Source organism: Colius striatus, chromosome 12, assembly GCF_028858725.1.
Source record: "Colius striatus isolate bColStr4 chromosome 12, bColStr4.1.hap1, whole genome shotgun sequence".
Lineage (NCBI taxonomy): Eukaryota > Metazoa > Chordata > Aves > Coliiformes > Coliidae > Colius > Colius striatus.
Window position 1 is genome coordinate 9,258,086 of NC_084770.1, and position 23,205 is coordinate 9,281,290.

The 23,205-nt window shown below is 36.4% G+C and overlaps 1 protein-coding gene across 5 annotated transcripts in view; it reads right to left on the reverse strand.

The window, feature by feature from the left end:
- ATP13A3 (ATPase 13A3) overlaps positions 1-23,205 on the reverse strand; it is a 61,020-nt gene that overhangs the window by 19,330 nt on the left and 18,485 nt on the right. For 3 of the 5 annotated variants that reach the window (XM_062005331.1, XM_062005332.1, XM_062005328.1), the window contains 15 exons: positions 17,624-17,717; positions 15,517-15,690; positions 14,558-14,728; positions 14,177-14,247; positions 10,647-10,727; positions 9,646-9,715; positions 8,627-8,761; positions 7,755-7,827; positions 6,954-7,085; positions 6,022-6,201; positions 3,150-3,307; positions 2,320-2,508; positions 1,472-1,533; positions 1,097-1,247; positions 499-615 (listed from right to left, as the gene is read on the reverse strand). In XM_062005331.1, coding sequence (XP_061861315.1) covers positions 499-615; positions 1,097-1,247; positions 1,472-1,533; positions 2,320-2,508; positions 3,150-3,307; positions 6,022-6,201; positions 6,954-7,085; positions 7,755-7,827; positions 8,627-8,761; positions 9,646-9,715; positions 10,647-10,727; positions 14,177-14,247; positions 14,558-14,728; positions 15,517-15,690; positions 17,624-17,674 — 1,815 coding nt within the window. In that variant the 5' untranslated portion in view covers positions 17,675-17,717. The remainder of the gene's footprint in view (positions 1-498; positions 616-1,096; positions 1,248-1,471; positions 1,534-2,319; positions 2,509-3,149; positions 3,308-6,021; positions 6,202-6,953; positions 7,086-7,754; positions 7,828-8,626; positions 8,762-9,645; positions 9,716-10,646; positions 10,728-14,176; positions 14,248-14,557; positions 14,729-15,516; positions 15,691-17,623; positions 17,718-23,205) is intronic. The other 2 variants (XM_062005330.1, XM_062005329.1) reach the window with 2 other exon arrangements.

The window sequence follows — 23,205 nt, forward strand, 5'->3', positions numbered from 1 at the left end:
CCCTCATGAAGTATTAAAGATACTCCTCAAAATGCAGATAAAAGCTAGTTTTAAATCTGCCAAGTTGTAGTTGTAACTTAGCACTTAAAGAAAAATGGTACAATGGTACAACATGGGGAAGAATTCTGTGCCACGCAGTGACAAGAACAATTCTTTTAAGTGAAACGGCAAGGCGAGCACACATGAGCACTTCATTAGCACAAGAATTTGCTAATGACACTAATATTACACTGTGTAAGCTCAAAAAGCATTACAGCATTTTATAACCAGTTTGTAAGGGCAACAATGCTGACAATCACACTGCTCACCTTCAAAGTGCCATACACTGAACTGCTACTTTCAACTACAGTTTAAAACACGTCTTCTCTATCTTTGCCATCAAAACCCAAATAGATTTCATCCTATTTGAATTCTATCAGTCAGAACCACAACATACAGGAAAATATATTTAACATGAACTATTACTTTAACTCAAAGAATGACTTTAAATTTTTATACCATTTCTTGATTTGTTTCTTGCTTGGATTCTGGGAAGAGTTGTTTTGAAGGTCGAACCACTGTTGGCATGATTCGATTATGAAGAGCTGTTTCCTCTTCAGTTGCTTCTTCTAAAATCTGTATTAAAAATAATCAACTAATTTATACATTCATTAACTTTTATTTTCTCATAATGTAATTTTCTGTGGGGGAAAAGACCTGAACTACAGGCTTGGAAGTTGGCCTAAGGTGCAATGATCTTTCCAAACAAGACTTCCTGTGAGAATCAAGTGTCTTAATTTAGCAGTTAACTTAAGATCCACTTAACTACTTCACATGTTCATTATATGCATTGAAACCTTGCCAGACACACAACATCAGAAAGCAGTAAATCAGCCCTTTAGATTCTTTCAGTTCTATGAATTGCTGCACAGAACACATTTTGGGAAGATTTTCATATTAAGACTTCCTTTGACACAGAGGCTTTGTCAAAAGCCTGCCATTTTACAGTTACAGCTTGAAACAGCACATAAAGGCTTACCTTCGATGCAACCGTGGAGGAAATTTTAGATTAGTGATCTTAAAAACATCGCTTCTTTTGAAACAAGCAAACACTTACCCATCCTATGGCTTCAAACATCTTCAAATCAAGCGGATCCCCAGAAAGCACCCCTTCAATTTTTGTAAGGGAATGACAAGTTGCCATGCAAGCAACAAACTCAGACTTCAGCAAGCTCTCACTGCAAGCCCTCTCTTCCGGCAAAAGGAAACTAAAACAATGAAGTAATAACATACTTAGCACTATAATTATTTATTATGAGCCAATTCAAAAAGTTTGTTTAGATTAACAGAAGAAAATTGACTGTAGAAGTCTCTTCGCTTGTCTTTTCACACATCACAGAAAATAGCTTAAGACTCTGGGCTGGAATCTTCAGAAACAGTCACAACTTAATACAAGAGTTTTTAAGTTTGATTCTTCCTAGAAAGGCCTTACCAAGCGTTTTCCACCCGTTGAATTCCCCAGAGATCCAAGCCATCCTCAGTGAGTGTGCCAGTCTGCAATATAAACCAAGGGTCATGAAGAGACTTCAGAAACAAGTTATCTTCACGTAAAGCAAAAATTAACAACTTATTAACCAAATTAGATCTGAACAATATATTTTATTTCATTTTCACTTCAAGACAGGAAATACGGCATGTCTCTTGATTTTTGCTAGCAACTAATTTAACTTAGTTAAATTAACTCTGTTAAATAATCTAGAAAAACATTCAAAGCAATCATGTCTCTACCTGGAAACAGGACAAACAAAACAAACCTCTAAAATCCAAATATGATAGCTCAACGTCACTATATTCAGGGGTTGGGGGCAACAGAAAATATGTACTAAACTGTTAGTAATTACAAGGGAAACCCTTAGTGTATTTACAAGAGAAATAATAAATTTTGCATTTATTAGATCTTAGATAAAAATCTAAGGAGGAAAATTAATTTTATTTATTTTATTAACAGACTCCAATTCTCACAATTCTAGTGCCAGTAGAAAGTTAGGACTTGGGAGTCTTGAGATAAGAAAGCAGCTCTGTATTATAACAGCTTCCTAGAGTAGAATAAATTGAGTTAACAGGTGGTAAACTTGGTCTTTTGGGAATATGAATTACCATCTTGGAACAGGTGGTAATACTTAGAAGCTTACAGGACAAAAATAATGACAAGAACAAAAATGTAACAAAAATCTAACTGTACAAAAGGAATTATTTTTCCTGTAGTTGCTAGTCTATGTATCCCATTTACAATACAATGTCTCTCCAGTTGGCAACACAAAGTTTGAAAATTCACCTAACCTTATCAAAACACACAAGATTCAGCTGGCCACAAATATTTATCCTTTGTGGGCTGATGCAGAAGATGCCAATTTTTTTCAGCCTTCTTTGTGCATAAACGATGCCAGCAGTCATGGCAGCAGGGAGTGCTGGAGGCACCGTGATAGTGATAATGTCAAGAGACTCGATGATGATGGTATGAGCTGGAACCTGCAATAAGGGTCAGAGTTAATGATCAAGAATTCAAGATTCACTATCCCACTGAAGTGTTAATCACTATTACCAAAAGCAAAACCCACACATTGCTTTTCCCAGTACAGCGTGTTCTAGATTGCCCAGAAACCTCACACAATCTTCATCCACCATTAGCAACCATGATACTCCAGCCCTGATTAAATACAACTCTCAACTTCAAGTTTTCACTTTTCCCCCTGCAAATATTTAACTTTAAAGCAGTAATGGAATAATGCTAAATTTTTGGAGAGAAAGAAGAATTAGTTATCAGGTTATCAGTCATCAGTTCCTTGGTAAGGATTTTTTTGCCTACAGCATGCTTTAGATGTGCTGTATCCCATTTCAGATGGTAATCTTACATACAATAGAGATAAAAGTCTAGTAATTGTGTCAGCAGAAATTGAGGTAAACTCACACTTCACTGTAATACATTCAAATTCTTCTTTGCTGAATTTTGTTTTCCAGCAAGTCAAGCCTTTCTCATCCCATTGACACAAAATAAAGCAAAGAAAACTTCACTTAAAATCCAATTGTTTCCCATCATCTGAAGGGTGTTGGAAATTATTACCAATTCTTTTCTAAAACAAGACTGTTCTGGACCAGAAATGAAAACACACCTCATTTAAGATGCTATTGACAACAGTGTAAAGAAACCCAATGCCGGCCACCACTACCAGAGACAGGAGAAACAAATAGGCATCTCTGTAGAGTTTAAAGTCAGTTGGCTTTGGATATAGTATGGAACGAACAAGTTGTCCTTTAGCAGTACTGAAGCCTAGAAATAAAAAGGAGTGAGTTATTAAGAAGTACAAACAAGAGTAAAACTACCCAAATACATTAAAAACCACAATGAAACCCTTAAGGTACTAATTTCCTCCAGACTGTTTCTCAATATATACTAACAGATGTTTTGCAACACTATAATTAAGGTGGTTCGAAAAATGTACGTGCACATCATACTAAGTGTTTCTGTCCTATGGCAAGGACATGCAGCTGATGCAAACAAATCTCCTCTTCTACAGCAGCACTAAACCCTCACACTGGAAGAGTTGTTGTACTGCATCTTGTCCCTCAGTGCAGAGGTAGACAGTGTATTTATTAGCTGTCTAACTAAGGCAGTTATTGCAAAAAAAATAAAGTCAAGTTATTCAGAGAGATCAACCTTCAGTACTTAAATGGCAAATCTCTGTAAGCTCCCTTGACAGTCATAAAGATTCAGAAAACAACCTGCAGTGCACAGAGTCATCTTTCAGAGAAGCTCACCTTTTGATCACATTTTGACATTGAAACTAAGAGACTAGACTAAGGGTCTAGGAGTTTGAGAACCAGTAGAAACCCTGGGATCCTCCCTGAACTTTTGCCTGAACACCTGAAGAGGCTGACACTAGTGCCCAATTTTGTATGCCAGAAACACTTTGGATCTGCTTAGACTGCACAGCCTGTTACTACCTCAATATCACTGTCAGGTTTGCTGGCATTAGCAACAGCTCCTTGACAGCTTCTCAGTCTGCAAGCCACCACAGCAAAGCCTAAGCCCTCCATGCTGATACTTGACATACGAGATTCTATCCGAACCAAGCAGTTATTGCATCAGTCCTAAAGAAAATGAGTTCATCAGAAGAGGAACAAGGTGTGAAGCCTCCAGGCTTTGAATTTGCTACTGCAGAATACAAAGCATGGGCCTGTTCAGAGTAGTTCAGCATGTCAGTATGTACCTGAGTACTTAGTCATGAATGCTTTGTAGTTCAACACAGCAGTCAAAATCACGTTGTGAATTCTTTACAATTACAATAGGAGCCACAAGGACATTCCCAGTAACATATCCACAAACTGAATTGCAGAAGTTAAAAAAAGGAATACGTTTAGTACATTGGTATTTTATGTATATTTCAGTTGGAACATCAAACATTTCAGGTCAAAGGCTTAACTCTGAAGAGTACTGCAAATACAGTCCCAGAAGATCAATCTTATATCCTGACAAATTAAGACTACACACCTTTGTGCACAACCATATGGGGTTCTGTTCTCCTAGAATTCTTTTAAGGACTACAAATTCTCTATTATCTTCAGTTTTGTGGCAGCCCTCTCCCTCAGCTAAAGGAACTTTCACTTGTATCTCACCATGTAAGAGTTACATCAGTTCTTACTATCAGATATCTTGGGAGTGAGAAGCTCCAAGAACTGTGACATAAATTCCAGTTCTGCGGAGCAAGAAATCCCCTACGTGCCTAAAAGCTGTCCCTGTAAACCAAACAGCAGAACAAAGAGGATTTTATATCCCCTTGCTCCTCTCTCTATATTTAGTCATAGCAGGAAGAGTGTACTTGTCCATACATAAATCTCAACAAGGTCCACAGAGGTAAGTTCGTGTTGTTTACAACATAGGAGCTAACTCTGTTCTGTCATGGGCAAAGAACAGATTAAAAAAACTACTTCAGATGTCAGGGCAGTAAGACTCAGTGTGTTGAAAGCAATTACAGTTCTCTCACAATTTTAAGAATTTCAGACCATGGTTTCAGAGTTTAAAAAAAAAGCACTACCCTTCCCACAAAGCAAAAGAAAGAAGTCTTCAGCAGTTCCTTTCTGTTGCTAATTTGGACCACCTAACCATATATACACATCAAGCTGTGTACATAACAGTTATTTAAGAAACAAAATAAGTTGAGATGGATATTATTAAAGAGGAGATGTGTTCAAGGGAAGAGAAATATTTTTATCTGAAAAAAGACATTAAAGCTTCTAGAAGTACTGTCATGAACTTAATTAAAAAATGAGAACATTTACTGCTGAAACAGACTAACAGAAGGTAAAGACACTAGAGAAACTTGTTGGAAAACTTGCTTTAAAGTAGTATTCCAGTCAATGTAGACAAATTTATTCTATCCAATTCTATTGTAGCTTGGATTACAGTTTATGTTCATCTATGGTGATTTTCTTATGATACCTTTGTAAAGCAGAATCCCACATCTAATTAGTCTGAGCAACTGTTTTTGATAGAACACCTGTATTATCTAAACCAAACCTTTAACATACCAGTATGAATAAGCAATTTTGGAGAAAGGGCTAGATGGAACACTTCTTATACAAATATCATATGCTTTGACAAAACTATGGACAAAGACAGACATTTGACACTGCCAATGACTTCACTACAATAAGCCACTCCCCAGGACCTTCCCAATCCAATGTTACGCCAAACTTCCTCAAAGAGGTTTGTGTAGTTCAATCAACACACCATAAAAGACATCTAAACAATCTGAAAATGCATTCAGGTAAGTTTTAAATGGATGCTAAAAACTGATTCATTTTCTTGCTTGCTAACTGATACTCTCCAGGCCATTATCAAGTTCTATTGCTGCAAATTATTTAGAGCACATTCATTTATCCAACTTTAGCAACAAGTCAGACAATATCGCAAAATGCATCAGTTGACATACATCTACAGAAGTGAGTAGCAAGGTAACAAGTGATAAATTTAACAATCAATACCTGTTCTCACTACTAGAGCTTTGACCAATTCTCCAGTATAAAACCGTGTTTGAATGACATTGGTTCCACAGAACAAAGTGTGCCGTTTGTGCACTTCCAGGCTGTACGTTTCATCTCCCATTGCTTTTGGATATTCGGAAGGATTTGGTAGATTGATCTTTGTGACAGGAACACTTTCACCTTAAATGGAAAGAGAACCTCTAAGAAAGCAGAGACTTTTTTCCTTCACAACTCCAAGTAGAAAAAGATAATCATAAACATGGGATGAAGCTGGAACACAAAAAGTTCCACTTAAACATAAGAAAAAACTATTTCACTGTGAGGGTGAGGGAGCCCTGGCACAGGCTGCCCAGAGGGGTTGTGGAGTCTCCTTCCTTGAGGTCTAGGTGAATCTGCCTCTGCAGGGAGGTTGCATTAGATGATCTCTAAAGGTCCCTTCAACCCTACCATTCTTTGATTCTATGATAATCTCACTTTGTCAAGCACAGAAGCAAACTCATGGAAGAAGTCATCTTTCAGCACATTGTTAGGTGGTCGCTAACCTATTAGCCCCGCCTCAATAGATTCTTTTAAGTCCTACTTATCTATTTGTTATTCACCAATACAGCTTTTGTGCCTCTTCAAAACTTGCTGCAGGACTTGATCAGCACTGAGGGCACCAAGTCAAGTGGCAGAAAGAGAAACTATCAAGAAGAAAGTATTTCAAGAAAAAAAAACCATTCTGGAGTTGCCAAGCAGTACTGGGCAGCTGTTGCAGACAAGCAGAACACAAGTACATACAAGTACTTACAAGTATATATAGTTGGAAGAATATACACATTTCAAACAAAATAAACATAGCACTTCTGCTAGAACATCCTGCAAGTTAAGCCATGCACACATGCATTAACTAACACATTTAGTCATGCAAAACTGTATCAAGTTTACTTTACCTGTTAACATACTTTCATTTACAATGCAAGTTCCACTCAGAAGTACTGCATCACAGGGCATAATTGTCCCACTAGATGGAATCAACATGATATCTCCAGGCACGAGATCGGTGGAAAGGATTTCTTCTATCTCTGAGTGTTAAAACACAAACAAGTTTACCTGGAAATAGCCATCATCTACAAAAGCTGATAAAGATCCTCATGACTGAGATCCATGTGGTGACAATTAAGATTGTACTCCATTTTATTACAAGGCATTATGAAAAAATTCTGAAAAATTTAGGAAAAGTCATTGATAAATCATCACAGACTGAACTCTAGAGCACATGGACACAAGTCCAACACAAATGCATGTATTAATAGCAGTATCACACAGCACAATCTAACCATCTTCAACTACTCTGGTATCCAAATAAGCAAGAGTCCAGAAATCCATCTGCAGCCCCTGACAGGTAATAAATTGTAATGAACACCCAACATGTGCACATCTAAGTCAAGAAAGAAACTGCAATGGCAGTTATGTACATGCAGTAGTAGATAAGGCATCACGGTAAATGAATAGGACAAGCACCTAATCCAGAACAAACCTGATACTCTCCAAGAGGATCTATCTCAAGGATAATCCTGAACAAACAATTATACTATCTAAATTGCACTTTGCAACTATTTCTTTTCCCCTGTGATTTTGCTAAGAAATGTGAGCATTTCAAGTTATCAAAGGAAGAGCAGTGCATATCAACTTTACACTCACACTTGATGAACAACTGAAACTCAACCTTCCAAGTTACCCATGACATTTACCTTGGTTTCTTCTGCAGACAGAAACCCTGACAATGCTGTGAGCTGCTACCATGTCATGTAACATAACATATTGCTGCAAGGGAGAGAAAACAGTCTGTTATTTAAAAGCACAGCTTGTCTTCTTCTAGATGCACTTTCTATCTCTACAAGTAATGAGATTTTTTACTAACATTCTTCCACAACAAAATGTTACTCACAATATTCTCTTGAACATAATCTAAGAAATTTAAGAGGAAATAAAGCTTGAGTGCATCAGCCTGTAGAGATTCCTACTTTTAACAGCATTCTGGAAGCAAATATACACTGCCACACAAAACACTATAAAAATGTTTGGTCATCAGTATAGATCAGTGAAACTGCAGTGGTTGTATGAACTTGGATCAAAGTAAGAGGGAGTTTTTTTGTCTCTAGTCTGAATTCAGAGTCTGCAATTTAAGTATAACTACTACTTTGATTTCTGTCAACTACAACTAAGTCTACAGAGAAAAATGCATGACCAATTTAACAATCCACACCACTTGGCTGGTGCTCAGTTTCATTGGGCTTTTTCAAACAGAAGGAAACAATGCAGAATAGATTCACTACTGTCAATACAACTTGGTACACAAACCTGTGTCCAGGTTTTATTTAAGTGAGGTAGTGTTTCTGTTATCTGAGGTCAACCTACTGATTCAACAGAACAGAATATCAGCAGAGAAAGGTCTCAAAGAGAACTGTCAATCCAAATTATCTCAGCTCAAATAGAAGAAACCCATAACAATATTTTACCTGTATACCTCTGCAAAATTCTAGGAGATTTACAGACAACTTCACATAAAAATAAACCTGTCGGTAAAAAGCTTAAAAGATGTACCTGTTTTCCTTGAACTTACCTTTCTAATGGTGTAAAGTGAGCTAACAATGGATATTACAGACATGATCACAATTGCTAATGCATAGTAGTGATACTCATCAGTGATCCACAATATCACACTGAACAACTGAAAAATGTAAAAAGGGTTGAGAACCTAGAAAAGTAACAGAACATTAAAGTTATACCAAAAGGTCACATGCATTGTCTGTCAGAAGACAGTCAGAATCATCCTCCTCCTCCATGAAGGAGATAAACTTATCAGTCCTTTATACATGATTTCTTTGTTTTGCCCAATTGACTACTCTTTTTCAGTACTTCCTCAACCCCTCAAAAGTACAGCTCTCACTAAAATAATACATGAATACATACTTTTAAGACTACATGCATTTTCTCCTACACCTCAAAGAACAATGATAGGAACACCTGATGCACCTTAAGTTACAATTCTTAAATTCATTTGGGTCTTATCACCTCTTTCATATTGATAAATGAACTGAAACCTCAAGTTCTTACTCTGTTAGGTCAGCTTGGAGAGTTTCTTTGGTTAAAAGTTTATCATGCATTATTATAGCACATGGATGACAAGTCAACTCAGATCCATCCGATACAAGAAAAATAGAAGAAATCCAAAAAAAAAGTATATGCAAGAATACATTTGATTTGATGTGTGTATTGCCATGTACAATCCCTGGGCTGATCATATAGAACACAATCAGTTGTTTTGTTTGAAATTAACAACAAAAAATAAGATGCATACTCTTTCAAAGAATTCTGACATTTTTAACATCCTTGCAAAGGCACCAGGTTGTGAACTCTGGAGAGCTTATTATAGCTAAGGCCTTGTGAATTTGGAGAGCTCAAAAATAAAGGTCCATATATAATTTCTGCACCAGTGCTGAGCTCCAGAGAAATGTTTCTGTCTTACGTTATTATTTCAAGGCTAGTTCAATAGTCATTGTACTTAAAGTAACTTATAATTATGTACTTTCACTTTTAATTATATACTTTTGGTTTTTTAAAATTTATTAAAGATCTTACCTCCTTAATCAGAAGCTTAAAAATGGAAGGCACTTTCACAGCAATTTCATTTACTCCATAGAATGCTTTTCTGCATTAAAAAAAATGCATCAGAAGACAGTTAAAGTATGTATTAGAAATATTATTCACTTCCTAAGTAATTTAACATATTGTTTCAAAAGGTGTTTATTAGAAGACATTTACCCAGTGAGAATTTCCAATATAAATATAATTACTTTATACTTAAATTTAAGCTCTAACTTAATTTTTAGGTTCTTTCATAACAAGATTCCCCTGTAAACTGTGTATAGGTCCAATATTATTAGATATGTCATTCTGAAAGTCAATATGAGGTTGGCAACTAATATTCATTATGAGCCCCCTCTCTCACAATAACCACTAGCCAAGGATGGGAAAGAAAGTAAGCAGCAGAGTTATTTCCCTCAGCATTGTCTTCAAGCCTTTGACAATTGGCAGCTTGAGACAAATGAGCATCTTTCCACCTAAATAAATAACTGAATGGACCAGTGGCAATAAGCCTATTTGCCTCTGAACCCATACATGCCCTTCAACAATGACAGTGTACTATGTTAACATTTATGTCACTTAAAGGGAAGGTATACAGAAAAAAATAACTACTTTGCTTTACATCAGCTTCCAAATTTCACTGTATTCATGCCAAAGTGGTTGAAAACTTAATTGCTTGCTGTTCTTTTTGTACACTCATTTTATTTCAAAATGTTAACAGCTTCAGAAATACATTCTGAATTACTCTAAGCAATAGTTTCAATTCCCACAGTCAGTATAGTTTGAGAAAAGTAAGTCAACACAGTATCAAGAGTGTAATTCCTACTCAGTATATAGGTAGGAAAACCAGGAACTTCACACATCCAAAAGCCTTATTTAGAGGAAGGGTAAAAGTCTGTCCATAAGCACTAATCACTCATTTGTCTCGTAGTTTTGTTAACACTTTCATCAAGGTAATGGAACAAAAATTATTTCCTCCAATATTGTAATATTACCTGAAATCATGCATTCCCTTTGTCAGTCCTATGCTGTGTTCATTATGAATTGAAGAACAGGATGCAGATTCATCTAGACCTCTAAAGGAAAAAGTCAATGAGTTATTTAAGAAACAAAGTATTTAACATGAAGTTTTCACTAACTCAAACAAAAGGTACGTCTTTGCCAAGAGTTACACTGTATTATAAAAAAGGTCTAAAGATTAACGTTTTTCCATCTATATTTGTCACAACTGCAGACACCAATGAGATGTTAAAAGCAGCCCTCTTGTCTACACATCTTACTCTCTAGTACAGTCATACATATTCCGATTGAAACTGAGATAAAATGAAGTAAAATACAAGCATAACTACTGTTCAGAGGCCTCTAAAAAGAAAAAATGAGCAAGCTTTAGAAAACATTTTACAAAATAAATTTCAATTAATAGTTCTTAAAATTATTTTTGTCTAAGTAACAGTGGAAGCTTTTTAGAAAGTTATTAATCAATTCATCAAATAAATCTATACTGCAGTTATTTCGGAGAATCTTGCTGTTAAAATTTTATCCATGACTAGGTAAAGTACAGTCTACATTTTAAATACATCCTTATCCCTGGAGGACTCATCATCACAGGAGTTTTCTATATACTGTGAAAGAAAACACTATAATTAAGAAGACTTGCAGATAAGCAAGCACATCTGGCATACCATTACATTTACAGCTACAGAATCATTTCAACTCCCCAACTCAGATATATCATGGCCAACAAACAGGCATTTTGTAGCACATACTTTGGATGCACAGGAAGACATCATTACGTCCTACAAGGCTGTCACAGGTGACATGGCAAAACAAGCACTATTCAATATGTATTTTTTCTATTGGGTATCTATTATCTACTAAAAAGTACTCAGAGTTGTCCCAGTGAAGAAGACACTCTTTATACATAGTAAGCATTCACAGTAATAATTATTTCCATTCTCTAGAACATAGGGAAAGCTTTCAACATCCCGGCTATTGCAAAGGCTAGATCAAGTTTCCACTGGCTCCTCAGAAAAAAAACAGGTGAAAATATCAATACGTTAATCTGGTCATATGTTTACAAGGTTTCACTAAAATTTCCCCAAGTTCAAGGATTTTTAAACTGCTATATTTAGATTAACAAAGACACAATTCTCTGTTAATAACTGTGCCTTTCCTCCCATGCTGTTCCAAAAGATTCCGTTTTACTTTGCCTGCACAAAAAGGAATGTAATATTTGGTTTAAGAAGGGTCCTTAATATCAAGCACTTTGTATGCAAATATGCATACCTGAGCATGTTATATTCACAAAAGCTTCTAGGAGGACGTTATCAGCCTTTTACAGTATTGTTACAGTACTGAATTCCCAGGGCATTTAAAAAAAAGTCCCTGTGTCCACAGTGTTTATTACACAAAGCGCTCATCAGCTCACTCAGAGATTCAATTGACACTAGCTAAAACAAAACAGACAAGTCAAGGTCAAAGTTGCATCCTCTTTGGCTATGTATCCAAGTCTAATTTAGTTTAAGAACAATTACACTTGTATTTCCTGTGTTTAAACAGTGATCCTAATATTACATTATTATAAAAAGAAAAATTATATTAAAGTCAAGCTCTCAGAACCAAACTGATTGCCCCACAAATCTTAATTTGCCTCCTTTCTGTATTGCCTAAAGTTTTTAATTATGTGATCAAGCTGTTCTGTCTCTGGATACTTGCACAATTAACTGCACAGAGGGAATCTATCCTCATGAAGTAGTACTGTGCTTAAATTACAACTGCAACTGTGCTGCTTGCCTTACGGGTTTTACTATGAAGCCCTCAGTCTCATCTATCTTCTCTTTACACATATTAACTTGATTCTCAACCATGTTATTGGGTAAAACCAATTTCTGCTTTTTACATTAACAAAGAGCAGACTAAAAAAATATCCAGATGAAGGACATGTTTTTAAGAATTCTTTTCAGATTTTTTATTATTAATAAGTTCAACTATTATTTTGCAGGTGGTATCTAGTACCTTACTACATGATCACACCTCACTTCATAGAAAACTTACAGCAAACTCCCATTCTTATTTGACCTTGTGCAAAACTGGCTCAGTACTCCACCAGTACTGGGGATGTCTCAGATCCAACCGTTTCTCCTCGTTATTGTCCAGTTGCTAAATAACAATGTCCAGCTCAGCTACAGTACCTGACTAAACAAGTGGTTGGGCTCAGTCCTTGCTAATACATAAAACAAATGAAAGTTTGGCATATCAGCAAGAATGTGATTGAATAAATGCTCCCGTAACTTCACAGGCATATCTGAGATTTTTCCAGGGCTTATAAATGAGCGGCTGAGTTACCACAAGAACATCACACAGCACAGTCAGCCAACAAATGCCAAGTTTCAAGTCACTGCTTTAATGCCAAGGAACACATTTTTTTCTAAACCTATGGAATCGTATGATTTTTTTCCCCATATGTGTTCTTAGCCTAAAAGTATAGTTTCAAGGGGGGTTTAATATCCTCTGTGGGAAATATTCCCTTGGAACAATTTAAACTAGCAACACTATAGGCATGAAAACGAGACCTCATAATGCAAAATGACAAGCATCACTACCTGCACCATTGTAATTCATGGGAGGCTTAACATAAAAATGCATACAAAGCTTTTAATTATTTACACACCGAGTCATTTTCACTCTCCCAGAGAAGTGCTCAGTTTTGTAACTGCTTGTATCACGATCATGTCACAAATTTGTTCTATATGTAATGCATGGACTTTTCCACATGATGGTTCAATGCAGTGAATGTTGGTTTATGTTAAAAAGAGGTCACATTTCTGATATGAACTTATTTAACAAGTAGTTGTCAAAACCAGAGAAGCCTGCGTTCATTTCACTTGATAGCATTATGAGAAGAACTTATTAGTAGCAAAGAACTTTCTTCTTTAACTCTAAGATCATGCAACAGTGCTGCTGGATAAATATCACATTCGGTGAGCGCAGCTAGCACTGCCCACTAAAAGATGCTTTCTATCAATGGGAGAGACACTTTTTTGTTATTAAAGAGTAGAAATGAGGGATTAAATTCAGTTCAACTGGACTAAAATGGAGCAGATCTACACAAAGGTGAATTCCTCTCTTCCTAGGTACTTGTCTGGGTCTAGTTCTGCAGCAATGCAAAAAATGTAAGTTATTCCATCAGAAGGAAAGTTTAAAAGTTTGTAGATGGAAAATTACTGTCTACAAACAGGTGCTCTGATTCTCAAATAACACTTCAAGAACGGGCAAAAAGCCTGCAGAAGCATGCAGTCTGTCACTCTATATGAATCATGCTTGATAAAGGTAAACAAATACCTTCCTTCCAAAGTCACGTCGAGTTAAAACGTCCCTGCTCTCACTATGGTTCAAACACTGACTCAATGAGCTAGAACAGCTGGTCAGAATATGATACAAATTTTCAGCACATTCTTAGGCATGCTATTGTATTTTTTTTTAAATGCAGTTTGAAGCTCAACATAAAAGAAAAAAGTATTCTTACCGTACAACATCAAAACTTTGAACTAAATCATTCCAGAAATACTTCACGCTGTGATGTGTAAAATAACGCATCTGCAAGGGCAACAGACACGGATATTAAAGTAGCAGCACTCAATACCTTTCTTCTGACTGACTTTACTCTGAACACTGACTGAAAATGAATTTGGAAAAACTTCATTGAAAAGTGATTTCTTTTCCAAATAAGCTTTCAAGCATTCCATAATTTCCAGTAACAGGTTACTGAGGAAAAGATTTGTGCTCCACCCAAAAAATGAGTTAGCCTTTTAGACAGAAGCTCATGTGTACTGTATTGGGTGTGTTTACTCTAGACATTACTTGAGAAAAAAAAAATCAGCAAATGTAGTATTGCAGGTTTACTTACTGGCAAGTACTTTTTCAAATCATTTTTATTGTCTTCCACAGCAGATTCACAGAAACGAACAGCATGGCCATTTGAAACCTTGTGTACAATAGGGTTAGGATTCTGTAAAGGATGGGCTCCCACAGAAGGTAAAATGCGAACCTTTGCACAAAACCATATCTTGAACTCATCCTTAAAGAGAAAGGAAAAAATAAGTTGGTTGAAATAGCATTTAAGTAGCATTTTACTACAATAGCTGTAGCAAAATGTATCAACAGCAGATGACAGATTTGCAGAGCACATACATAAGTGCAGAAGATTTCCCCAAGTTTGTTTCAGTTATCTTAAGAATACACTTTCTTTCCACAATTGTAAAAGAGGTTTGGTTGGTTGGGTTTGTTGGTTTTTTTTTTTTTTTTTAAGCAGTGAGTCTTGCTACTTGAATTTTGACATCTTTAGCCCTTCACAATTTAATACAGTTGTTCGCTAGGAGGAGGAACAATGGGATTCCTATGCATTCACTTGCACTCACTTTGCAACTTCAAGTAACTGAGGACTCAATATAAGATCATAGCCAGAGACTGTAGACAGCTATTGCAGAGGAAGAAAATCACATGAAATCAAACCACACTACACTTTCATTTGACAAATGTATTTTTGCTGAACAAGGGAGGGGAAAACCCAGGTTATAAGAACATAGTATCTGTTCTGTAACTTTTGCTGAAAACAATATTCATATATTTAATTGTTAAAATCCACAAGCAAAGCCTTTCTTTTTGCTGTGTCCTCTGCAAACAGCTGTCAAGTCTTCCAATATAGACAGCAGGGCTATATATAGTACCAAGGAGCACGGTTCTGCAGTGCTGTTAAACAAAATCATGTGTATATTTCAGGCAAGGGGTTGAGCATATTTTAGCAAGCAGCAAGGGGGATGTGAAACAACTGCCAAGTGGGAGAAGTACACTCTGCTACAGACTTACAGTTGTTCTCAGCAGAACCACTTCACAGTCTTTAAGCGCAGTCCTTTTGCACGTTGCTTTCACACGCCACTGAGGCATCCAGTAGAGGAGGAGGAGGAGAAAGCCACCAGAACAGATCACTCCTACAGCAACTAGCACCAGCTTCCAACGACACAGATCATAGCCATAGATCTCCTGCATGGAAACAGAGAAACAAATAACAAACAATGACCTCCTTAATTACTCTGGCTCAGGAAGTCAACATTAATTTTTCATCAAGTGCATTACTACAAGCAAATCAAATTTCAAACCATTTTTCTCCTCTTTCTTTTCTGGGGGAAGGAAAGACTTAAAAAACTTAACACATGATGGAGTGGCAACAAGAAGAAAGATTGTTTTGCTTGGTCAGAAATATAAACATCAGTAAAAGTCTGAAAAAGGTAGAACATACACATTAAAACTTTTCACTCTAAGACCTGTTCCCTCTCTGTACTGCTTCCTAAGGACTGAGGTTGCAACATAACCTGCCTTAACTCTCAGTGAATAACCAAATTTCTGATCATGACATGGGGCAAGTCAGGAAAGTATTTTGAGAGCCAAAGCATATGTGTTTTTGTCAAATGCTGATTTTATCACAATAGCATTTGATCAACTAACATAAATTACTGGAGCCCGCTGATTTCATACTTTTTACATAGCCCTGTAAATACATTTATCAAACACTACTTTTTAATAGTGTTTTGGCTTGTTCTGCCCACCATTTAACAAGAAATGATACTGTGAAACATTAGAAAATTCAGGTCATGCTGTCAAAGGTTCTGTGACTTGCAGCAGCTGGAAAGACCCTCTCTTCTACTTAAGAAAAAAACAAAACACCACAAAGTATTAAGTGCGCCTTGGTCAAAGGGAAGTACCAACTTAACCTGATGACAGTCAGGAACAGAAAATAATTCAGTGACTTACTAGATGCGGTTTTACATTCCCGAGTTTCACATTACATCATTAGATGATATTTCCTGCTGTAAAAGGGCAATGAAGTTTCCCATTGAGTCCCACCCACATTGTTCCTACTGACACCAACTTATTGCAAATTTTTTTTGTACTTTCATTAAACATTATTAGAAAATGTTTAAACTCCTTTCCTAAGAAAAGGCTTTTCAACAAGTTTGTTTTGCAGCCTTTTCAGCCTACAAAAAACAGAGATAAGACTCACTCTCTGTTCCCTCAAAACACTGCAGCCAGTATTCACTCCCTACCAATAATAAGTGGGTGAAAGATAGTGGGAGAGGTTAATGCATATCTTGAGGAAAAACAAAACAATTTCCACTGAAAAGCAATCAGCCTATAAGCATTCCAGTTTAATTTTCCATTGTAAGGTGTATTTTGCCTACTTCCCAGATTAGGGCTGGTCTAGTGAAGAGCACCTTTTCCTAGCAGCTTGCACAGTGATGGAACAAGAACTTCAATTCATAGGAATCTAACATTTTTTTAAAACAAAAATCCCCATCTACCCTTAACAGTTTTTGCTGTCTCTAGAATGGGCCAGAAACTTAAAGATCAGCTGCCACCCATATTTTCCTGTCAAAGCTAACTCATCTTCCAGGACAAACGATTAGAGGTATCATTGCTACAGTAGGAAGCAAAGTTTGTGCTACCGAACATCCATAAAACTGTTTGCTGTGCTTTAGGAAGTGGGTCTTATCTGCATAAATATGAATATGCGGGAGTATATAGCGTACAGTCAGATTATGGAGCACTAATTTGATTTAAGTGGCAAGAAAAAAGCTCCAGGATTTGAAGAAAAAAAAACACAAAAAAACCCACCAAACCAACTTAACCTTTGTTTTTAAAAGGAAAATGGAAGTCAAGTACCTAAATCTGTTACCTGTCGGATTACTGACCTCAATGTTGACAACCTAGCACTTCTGCAAAGGCTCTCAACAAAAACATTCCTTATGTCAGCACTAGATTTCTTAATACAAAACAATATGTTATATGTATATAGGATACATATTACAATGTTATAACATTGCTAAACTGATTTAAACTGAGACAGTACACCTCCTGCTGTAAATCATGAAAATATGTTTCTTTCACTGTATAAAAATATACAAACAGATTTCATTACCATCTCATCTTCCTCTGCTTTATTGACAAATTTCTTTTCTTCTTTCTCCATGTTTAGTATGATATGGAACTTCTCAACTTGAGATATGGAAGACCTTTAAAAACAAAAGAATTATAAACTGAAGTAAAATTACTGATTTTATATATAAGTATTAGGTTGTTTTGAGTCCTTTTGTGTAAGTGCACACAAATAAAACATATAACATATTAATACAGAACATAAATTTGGACCATTACTAGTTTCCAGTAGTAATGTCCCAAGGAGTTCTAGTAAAGCTTTAAGATTGAACAGCAGATGAATGAAAGTGAAATATTACAGAAACAGCAGGCTTTGAAGGAGGGAAAAGAGATTATACCAATTTAACTTGGTTACACTCTACATGCAGCAAGCAGTTTTTGGCAAATTCTTCAAGCCTCACAATGGAAATGTAAATTAAATCTGTAAAAAAAAAGCTTAAAAAGTCAAGATTACACATTGCTATCATTCTATATCTAACAGAACCAATGACATGCTTTCAGAAACAAGGCTGCCCTTCAAGAGGAAAGGCATTGTACCTCCAAGATGAGTATTTCTCATCTGAGTAGAAAAATAATTAGAGTGCTTAAAAAAATATTATAGCCCCCTAGTTTAATATTTCTAAACCAAGACATGCTTGGTCAATCTCTTCCTTTCTTTACAATTCTTTTACCACTCAATTTTTGTGAATGGATTCATTCTTATTGTAAATCTCTTAGTTCTAAATCTTGAGAAGTGCTTTGAGGATAGATTATGATCACGGTTTCAGGGAAAGACATGAAAAAATACGAAGCTGTCTATGAGATGAACATAGTACACACATATCCCTGTTCCAACAGGGAAGAACTACAAACAAAAGGCTATAACATATTATGTTATACCTCACTACAAAACCTTGCCACACAAACCCAATACCAAGGCTCATCGCGTAAATAAAATTAAAGATAAGTAAAAAAGCTAAATTTTCTTAATTAAGCTACATCTAACCTTCATTTGGACAGCCCTGTACATACTAATGTATATATTTTATAATTAACCCACCCATATCACATTTCCATAGCACCAGTTACCACAGCTAAAACGACTGAAGAGCCATTGCTCATCTGCCAAGACACAGGTTAACTATCATTCTCTGCGCTGACATTCAGCAGCCTTCAATTTTATTTATGCACATATATATAAACCTCAGAAGACAGCACTTACTATCACAGCATATAAGCAATCTTCAAGCATTAAGGATTCACTGTCACAGCAAAGGTTTATTTCAATTGGCATTTTCCAAACGGAAGGCTGTTACCAAACAAAATGAAATTGAGGTGAAAACCATCCACTTAACTTCATCTCAGTTGTCCACTGAAGACTAAGATGCCACTATTCATAATCCTTTCTATCAAGTAGTATTACAATAAAAGCAGAACCATTACCAAGTTCTTTGCTGTCATTGTCTCTCCAACGTTTTCACAAATCAAATGCTCAGGCTACAAGTCAGATCCTCTCAAAGCCAGCCCCTGGACTCATGCACTTACATTCATGAGCAATGCCAACTTCAAAAGCTCCTTCCTCCTAATTCCTGCAGTTTATTAACATCATCACATCCTCACGTGTTTCCTGCAAGCTAACACCTCCTTCCCAATTAAGCCAACAAATGAAGGAGGAACCCAACAAAAAAGGTTTCTTTTCCTGTCCAGATCTGGGTCTCCTCAGAAATTTATTCCCACTGCTGAGTAAGGGCCTAGTGAAAGAAATACTCCAAGCAAAGAACTGCATCACAACACAAGGTTCAGTCACAGGTGAAAAACAACTTGACAACTGATAAACTGAGTTTGATGCAGTTTGTATTTTCTTCTGTAGAGAAGGAAGCTAATTTGGTAACAATTGTCTCCTTTGATAGAAACACCAGCTCACACACTCCGTGCTTTAAGGTGAATATCTTCAATCCAACACTGAGGTATGAATACTCTTCTTATTGCAGATTAAATTGCAAAGTAAGCCAAAAGATGTACACCTCTGATACTTCCTTATCTGTTATGCAAGTCCTAAAATACATTTTTGTTTAAATTGCCACTTTTCTTCCCTAAACAGCTTTTTATCCTGGGAAAGAGATACAGATATGTGAAAGCAGAAAATCTTCCCTGAACCTACACAGAATTGCTAAGACAGCTCCCAAGAACAATCTTGAAATTAATAACACCAAACAACTTTATGCACATGGTACAAACCACATTTTCAATCAAGAAGCCATGCAGACACAAAGTTTTGCATATTTACAGAAAAATACTTCTAATAGAATTCACAGGTCAATGAACGACATATCGTACAGTCTTTTCTTAAACAATACACGTTTCCCCGTTACAGTGTACTACAACACCATGATGAACATATCTAGTAACAACTGTGCTAGATGTAGGAAAGCACCAGGAAGCAAAATAAATGCAAACAGCTTCAAAATTAATAAATCTCAACTGAGATTTCCATATGGCCAACATGTCAAAACAGGCTCCTTATGGGACATCGCAGCACTGGGAGACAGAAGTGCAGTTGATTTAATTTAGGGCTGTTCCACAGCCAGGTAGGAGTCTGCAGTTGTCAGTCTCAAGCAACCTAAAGGGAAATCTCGGCACTGAGAGCAACAGCAGTGATTCAATGAGCTCTTTGAACAACTGGGTAGAATCACACAGGGAATACACAAGGAGCATTAGGAAGCTATTTCTGACTCACATCATTACCTCCATCTGCATTATTTTATACAAACTCATTTACTGAGTAACCTTCAACTAACACATATATTCTCAGTATTTCACAAACTCAAAATCAAATCTCTAAACTTAAAGATCTTTTCTTAGCTGATGGGTCACAAAAACCATTACTATTCAGTAATGAAGAACAGTACTCTTTCTCCAGTCTTATCTCTGGTCACATTATTAGCCCAACCTCATCAAGAGTTCAAGTATGTAACTCTTAGGGTTTGTTTCTCACTGCCGCACTGAAACCTCGGGTTGAACCCCACCACCACAGGCTCCACATGGTTACTTTCTTTCAAGGTTACTTCTTTAGGCTTCCAGATCAGACTGAAGAGAAAAGTAGCAGCACCTCACCCATTCAGAAGAGACCTTAGCAATCTGCCTTTGGTCTTCTTTCTATTAAATGGTGGGAAATTAATTTTTTTCAGGCTACAAAGGACTATGACATTTTACTAGCACTCAAAGTGAGGTTGAAATCCACTCAAAAGCAGTAACTTGTACTCAGTAATGTTCAAATATAAAGTGTCTCTGATGCAAAGGCTGCCACTCAGCCTCTCTGGCATATGTTCCCTGGAGTGAATAGCTAGGTAAGTCCTTTCCCCCTTTAATAAACTCTAAGTAGTATTTAAGATGTATAATTAATTATATATTAATACTCTTTATTCTCTTTAAACAGAGGCCGAAAATAATGGAAATGGTGAAAGTTACTGTGACTCTACTTACACAATTTTTACTTGTTAAGCTACTGTTGCATAGCTAAGCATACACTAGAAACAGAAGGGTAAGAAATATCAAAAAGGTATGTAAAAGAAATCCTGTTTGCCCCTGAGACTAAGAGAATGAAATCACTTGCAATATTTTAGAACAACGTAGGTATAAATTTAACAAAGAGTAGAGCCATGAGCTGAACAGTGTGTGAACTCCAAGTACTTCTAAAAGCATATATTTGAATCACAAGCTTAAATAGTAAAGCTGCAACTTTGTAAAAAAACAGATGAAAACAAAGTTAAATTGCATTTGCCTGTCTTGAAGAGTATGTAGCTATGGGTAGGACAGCCCCGGTAGTTTCAGATTTAAGATGGTATTATTTTCGACCTAAAATAGATCACAGATTGGATCATTGGAGAAATTACAGCAGTGTACAGACCTGAAAACTGCGTGCATCCCCCTCTCACCCTCAGTGAAAAAAATGTTGCACTTTCTCTAAATTACTACATCAATATCTATTTTTTGATCTATCCTGACTAAACAACCAGAATGCTAAGCAGTTCTACTAAAATATTTATAGGCAATAAACATTGTAGCAACAGTATGAAAGGTGCAACTGAACTCATGGCATACTTTTTAAGGAAAATGTTGTTAAAGAACTAAGTCTCAATCAGTATGCCTGAGTTCAGTAAGTCACATTTTCCAAGGACTACTAGGTTATCTGAAGCCAGTTTTCTAATACTTGGCATAATTAATTACTTCTGTGAAGTTTGGGAAGCAAAAGGATCTTATCTCCTTCACATTTGTCCCAAGTCTACACTCCTTAAAACCTAATTCTGCTTTAGCATATACACATTGCTGCCATCAGTTTATTCTGGCAGTTTAACTGGAAGCTTCACAATTTCAAGAGAAAAAAATCCAAGATCTGGAAAGACTAGAGCTACAAAAGAAGAAACTGCTGAGATCTCCTGCAGTCACTTGGTAATTCAAATACCAAGTTTCTCATCTGAAAATGGAATTTTGAGAGCTCAATTCTTTAGTATAATCCCTGTATGAATATTCATTAAAAATGTATCAAGTTGTTATATATACTTATGGTCTGCTGTCATTTGTCAGCTTATAATACGCAAGTAAACTTACAAACTTGTGTCTTAAATCTTCCCTATTTTATTCTTTTCAGATACTCATAAAAATCCTGAAATAACTAAAAGAGTTTCTCTTACCAACAGGCAGTCCAGCAGCTGTCCTCTGCACTTGCTTTTGTTATCATGAGTTAGTGAGGCAGTTCTTAATAACTGAGACCCTATCTACAAGGGAAGTCCTGACAAATGAACTATTTTGTCTAAAATCTAAAAAAAGTCTCCAAGGGCTTTTCAAACTGTTATCAAAAGATTAACATATCAAAGAAAATTTGGCACTGCTTAGAATGCCTTTTTTTTTCCCTCTTCCCTCCAGTGTGGCTGAACAATTGCAGGACTGTGGCCGGGCTGGCGCGGAGGCTGCATGGCCAGGCATCAGCCGCCCGGTCCAGCTCCTGCTATTCAAACCACAAATGCCTCACCAGGAGCCTGCAGGCAGTTTCAGGTCTGTGCACGAGTCCTGATATTATCTGCCCAGCTAAAAGCATATATGCTTCTGACCAAACCCTTCCTTGTATTTACAGCTGTGATGAGCAAAGACAACATTCATTTGGAAGAGCTGATCGATGTTAAAGGCAGCAGTTAAAAATTACATTTCTCACTCTCAGCATTTTTCAGTTTATCACAGACCATAATGAAGCAATCATATACACCAAATTAGACTCCCTTTGAGATCAAGTGCTATAAAGCTGAAACAGGTAACTGGGTCACAACTCGACTGTTGCAGAAATTTCTTTTCTGTACAAGGACCAGCACTGCTTTGCTAAGAACACAAAGGGATAACGAAAAGATCTAGCAAAGCAGACAGGAAGAGCAAGACACACACATGAAAAAGGCCAAATCACCATTAATACAAGTCAATTTTCCTCAGCTTTCTACATAATGACTGTCATTAAATAAACCAAGCACCATAAATTTCTACAGGAAGAAAATTAAGACTGAAAAAAAGCAGACTTGTCCAGAAAAAAATCATTATGTA